This window comes from Cyprinodon variegatus, unplaced genomic scaffold, assembly GCF_000732505.1.
Source record: "Cyprinodon variegatus isolate N-32 unplaced genomic scaffold, C_variegatus-1.0 Scaffold1627, whole genome shotgun sequence".
Taxonomy (NCBI): domain Eukaryota; kingdom Metazoa; phylum Chordata; class Actinopteri; order Cyprinodontiformes; family Cyprinodontidae; genus Cyprinodon; species Cyprinodon variegatus.
In genome coordinates, this window is record NW_015152080.1 from 15,990 (window position 1) to 19,988 (window position 3,999).

At 39.2% G+C, this 3,999-nt stretch overlaps 1 protein-coding gene across 1 annotated transcript in view; it reads left to right on the forward strand.

Moving 5' to 3' along the window:
- Positions 1–3,628: 3,628 nt before the first annotated feature.
- The window catches only part of ndufa5 (NADH:ubiquinone oxidoreductase subunit A5), a 2,610-nt gene continuing 2,239 nt past the window's right edge, over positions 3,629–3,999 (forward strand). Inside the window, exon 1 of the mRNA XM_015404070.1 lies at positions 3,629–3,732. Within this exon, the coding sequence (XP_015259556.1) occupies positions 3,712–3,732 (21 nt within the window). The 5' untranslated portion in view covers positions 3,629–3,711. The remainder of the gene's footprint in view (positions 3,733–3,999) is intronic.

Genomic DNA, 3,999 nt, shown 5'->3' on the forward strand with positions numbered 1-3,999 from the left:
ACGGAGGCTAATGCTGCAGTTGGCATGGTGCAACGGAGGCTAACGCTGCAGTTGGCGTGCTGCAATGGAGGCTAATGCTGCAGTTGGCATGGTGCAACGGAGGCTAATGCTGCAGTTGGCATGGTGCAACGGAGGCTAACGCTGCAGTTGGCGTGCTGCAATGGAGGCTAATGCTGCAGTTGGCATGGTGCAACGGAGGCTAACGCTGCAGTTGGCATGGTGCAACGGAGGCTAACGCTGCAGTTGGCATGGTGCAACGGAGGCTAACGCCTCTAACGATCTAACGCTGGTTGGATTGGATTAGTAAACATTTAACATGCTGCTCACTGCAAAAACCACTAAAATAGTCTGTAAACCGATAAAAGTCTGCCTCTATAGACCTATATAGAGATCTATTTCATTCTACATCCAAACTTCTGGTTTGTTTATGCATTTATGCGTTACCATCAGTAAGTTCTCTAGATGGAAAGAAGAACGGAGAGTAGAGAATAGATCTGTGGGGCATAGATGGTCTTTGAAGAGGTTGGCCTTTAGGAATTTCCTGATGATAGAAAGACGCTGTGGGCCATTCCACCATCTTGGAACAATCCATGGAGACAGTCTGGATTGTCTTCAGCGTGGTGTAGGCGCTGCTAGACGACGGTCCATTGCTGACCAGAGTGACCGAGTTGTGACAGAAGAGGGTTCAGGTAGCCGGGAATCGTACCCTTTAGCACTCTAGGCTAGCATCAGGGACTTGATGTGGGCAACCGGGGCTAAACAGTGAAGTTCAATGGACACAGGGGTGAGGTGAGACTTTTTGGGCTGATTGAAGACCAGCCACGCCGCCACGTTCTGGATCAATTGAAACGGATTGACCGTACAGGCTGGCAGAGCAGTCTACGGGGGTGAAGGTGGGAGATAGACTGCACCAGGAGCTGGGTAGCATGTTGGGTTAGCTATGGCCGGATCCTTCTAATCTTTACTAGTGTGAAGCAACAAGATTGAGATTTTAAGGTCAGCTGGTCATCAAGCATGATGAGGTTCTTGCTGCCGAGTCAGAGACGGGGATCCAGTCTGGACTTGGACATCATGCCGTCTGATTGGTTTGGCTGCGAAAACAAGCTGTTTAGTTTTAGAGATTCAGTTGGAGGCGATGGTCTTCCATCTATTTTGACATGTGTTAGAGTCTGGGATGCGTGCTGAGAGTGTGTGGTCATCAGGTGGAAACAGGTAGAGCTGGGTGTCATCAGCATAACAGCGATATATGAAGCCGTGTGATGGAATGATCTGGCCCAGCGTGCTGCTGGATCAGGCAAAGAGGAGAGGTCCCAGTATGGAACCTTTTCCCCAATGTTTATTTATGCTTTAACATGTGGTACAATGTAAAGACACTGCAATAGTTATATACCTAACAATGTAACTTTAACATATAAACATAATTAGGTTAGAACAAACCCCAGTATGCCCACATAATTACTACCACACAGAATATTAATAACAAATAAATACAAAAAAAAAAGGATCAAGTCAGGCGAACATAATGAGAAAGTGGATAGAGACAGATATATCAGAAGATAAAGTAAAAAGAACCACAGTATTAAAACTATGTTCATCTTTTTCCACAGTCCAAACACTCCTCAGGTGTCCGGAGACACTGCTGTTGATATATCAGACACACTTAACTCCAGACAAGAAAAAAAAGATACAATAATAACAGCTACATACGTTTCACCTCATCAGTCTGAGATATTAAGTAAATGAATAAGGACTTTTAACAAGGAGCTCCACAAACCTAGAAATCTCACCAAAGAGCCTCTTAAAATAAGACGGATTTTCTCAAGTTTAATAAAATACAGTATCTCTGAGCCAGTGGACGTATGATGGAGGTCCCAGTACTGAACCTTGAGGAACCCCTGTGGTGAGACCAAGCCAGGATACTAATCCACCAGTGAGGTATCAGCTTTTTCAGTGGAGCGGCCTTTTTAAACCCTGACTGGTTTCTATCAAGGAGTGAGAGGACCTGCTTAAAGACTGTCCTTTCTAAGGTGTTAGAGAGATGGGCCCATAGTTTTCCACCTGAGTCGGTGGGATGGAGGGTGAGTTAGGAAACATGCCTGAAGTCAGTGAGGCATTGATCATGTGTGATGCTGCAGTTACCGTAGGAACAGGGTCCATCAGGCATGTAGGAGGACGGCTACATGTCAGTTTTCTGGTGTCGGTTGTTCTGTTTTCTACAGTTCAGTAAAAGAACAGAGGCAGCAAATTAACATTTGTTATACAAAAATATATCAGTAAATGATCTCTAATGTTTGGTTGTTGACTTCATTATTCTTTTAATCAAACTTTAATCAAATTTATAAATGTGTTGCTGATATGGCCGCTCTCTGATCAACCTGTTATTTAGAGAAAAACAGAAAAGATTCAGACGTCTTGGCAGCAGGTGGATGAATGCAGGATGGCCTTTGCAAAAACATGCATGCTCTATTTTATGCTTAATGTGAGCATCAGGAAACATTTAGTTTAAAGAGAACAGCAGTATTTCTGCTACATTAATATAAATCTTATCAGCTCTACACTCACTAGATGCTGTTTATCAATATTTAAAGCATCACTGGCTCTGATCAATGTGGAATTAGGACTTTATTCCAAAGGTTTGCGTTTTAACTTAACAGCGACTAAGACAGAAGGTAAATATTTAACCAAATATAGTCTAAATATGTCTGTTATATGTGGATTTATCCTCTGTTTTCTATTGAAGATGTAGAATTGTGCAGAGGTAAACCCCACTCTTATTTTTTTAATCTAATATGCTCTTTCTGTATTATGCAAAATTTATAACCGATTAAATACAAATATTTGTATTTACATGTGCAGTGGAACTATAAGAGGAACTGACACCGACAATATAAAATATTAACTTCACTATACAAGTTGTACATCTGGGCTGTAGTTACTCTGTGCCGCCCATTTCATGTATTTCATCTTGGGCTGAAACAATTAATCATATTAATCAATTATTTAAATTATCGTCAACTAATTTAGTAATTGATTAATCATTAACTGGAGAATAGAGCCAATAAAATGTGCCTTTAGCTGACAGAGCGACCCACTTAGAGCAGGAATTATACCAAGATTGTAAAAAAATATATAAACGTTTTGCATTTAGGATAAAAAAAAGTTTTTATCTTTTAATATTCTCCATCCAGAACTCCTGAAGAGGAAACGTTTCTGTTTCACCTGGTTTCATTTCATAAAAAATATTCTTTAAGGAACCTTTGGCTGATCTGAATATTAATCGATTCATTGAAAAAATAATTGACAACAATCGAATAAACTTCAACGTTTGTTTGTATTTTAAATCACTTAAATTTATGAAAATGGTATAAAATTATAATTATTATAAAATTATACAATTTTGTAAATTACCGTAAACTCAATGTAAACCCCTAGCTATTTTATATATATATATATATTTTTTATTTATTTAATTATTTTTAAAACCTTCTGTGTCTCGTCTTTCTTAAAGTTATACTTTCACCAACTGTTGTATATCTATGCTTTAAATTTGATTAATTCTGTAATGTTACAGGGAATTGCCAATAAAAAAAACAAAAAAACAAAGAAGAAGGAACAGGATAAAAACGTCATCTCTGTGGGCAGGCACGCTTGCGTCCTCTGACGTCATCTGAAGTTGCCGGAAAAGGCGATCGGACGTCTGGACGGAGAAAGATGGCCGGATTACTGAAGAAGGTAGGTGGAGGTCATGTTCCGATTTAAAATGGAATGTATTTGTTATATATGTAACGAAACCGAAACAACAGAACATCTTTTCTTTCTCTGTCAACCTATCAAAAAATTGTGGGAATCTTTGCACTCTACTGACTATGAGTTACATAAACATGGCTCCCTTCTCATCACAATCTGTCTCATATGGCTTTTTATCTGAAAATAAAAGAGATGAATATCTAATTAATAGCATTATCATCACTTTAAAATGTTATATACATAAATGTAGAT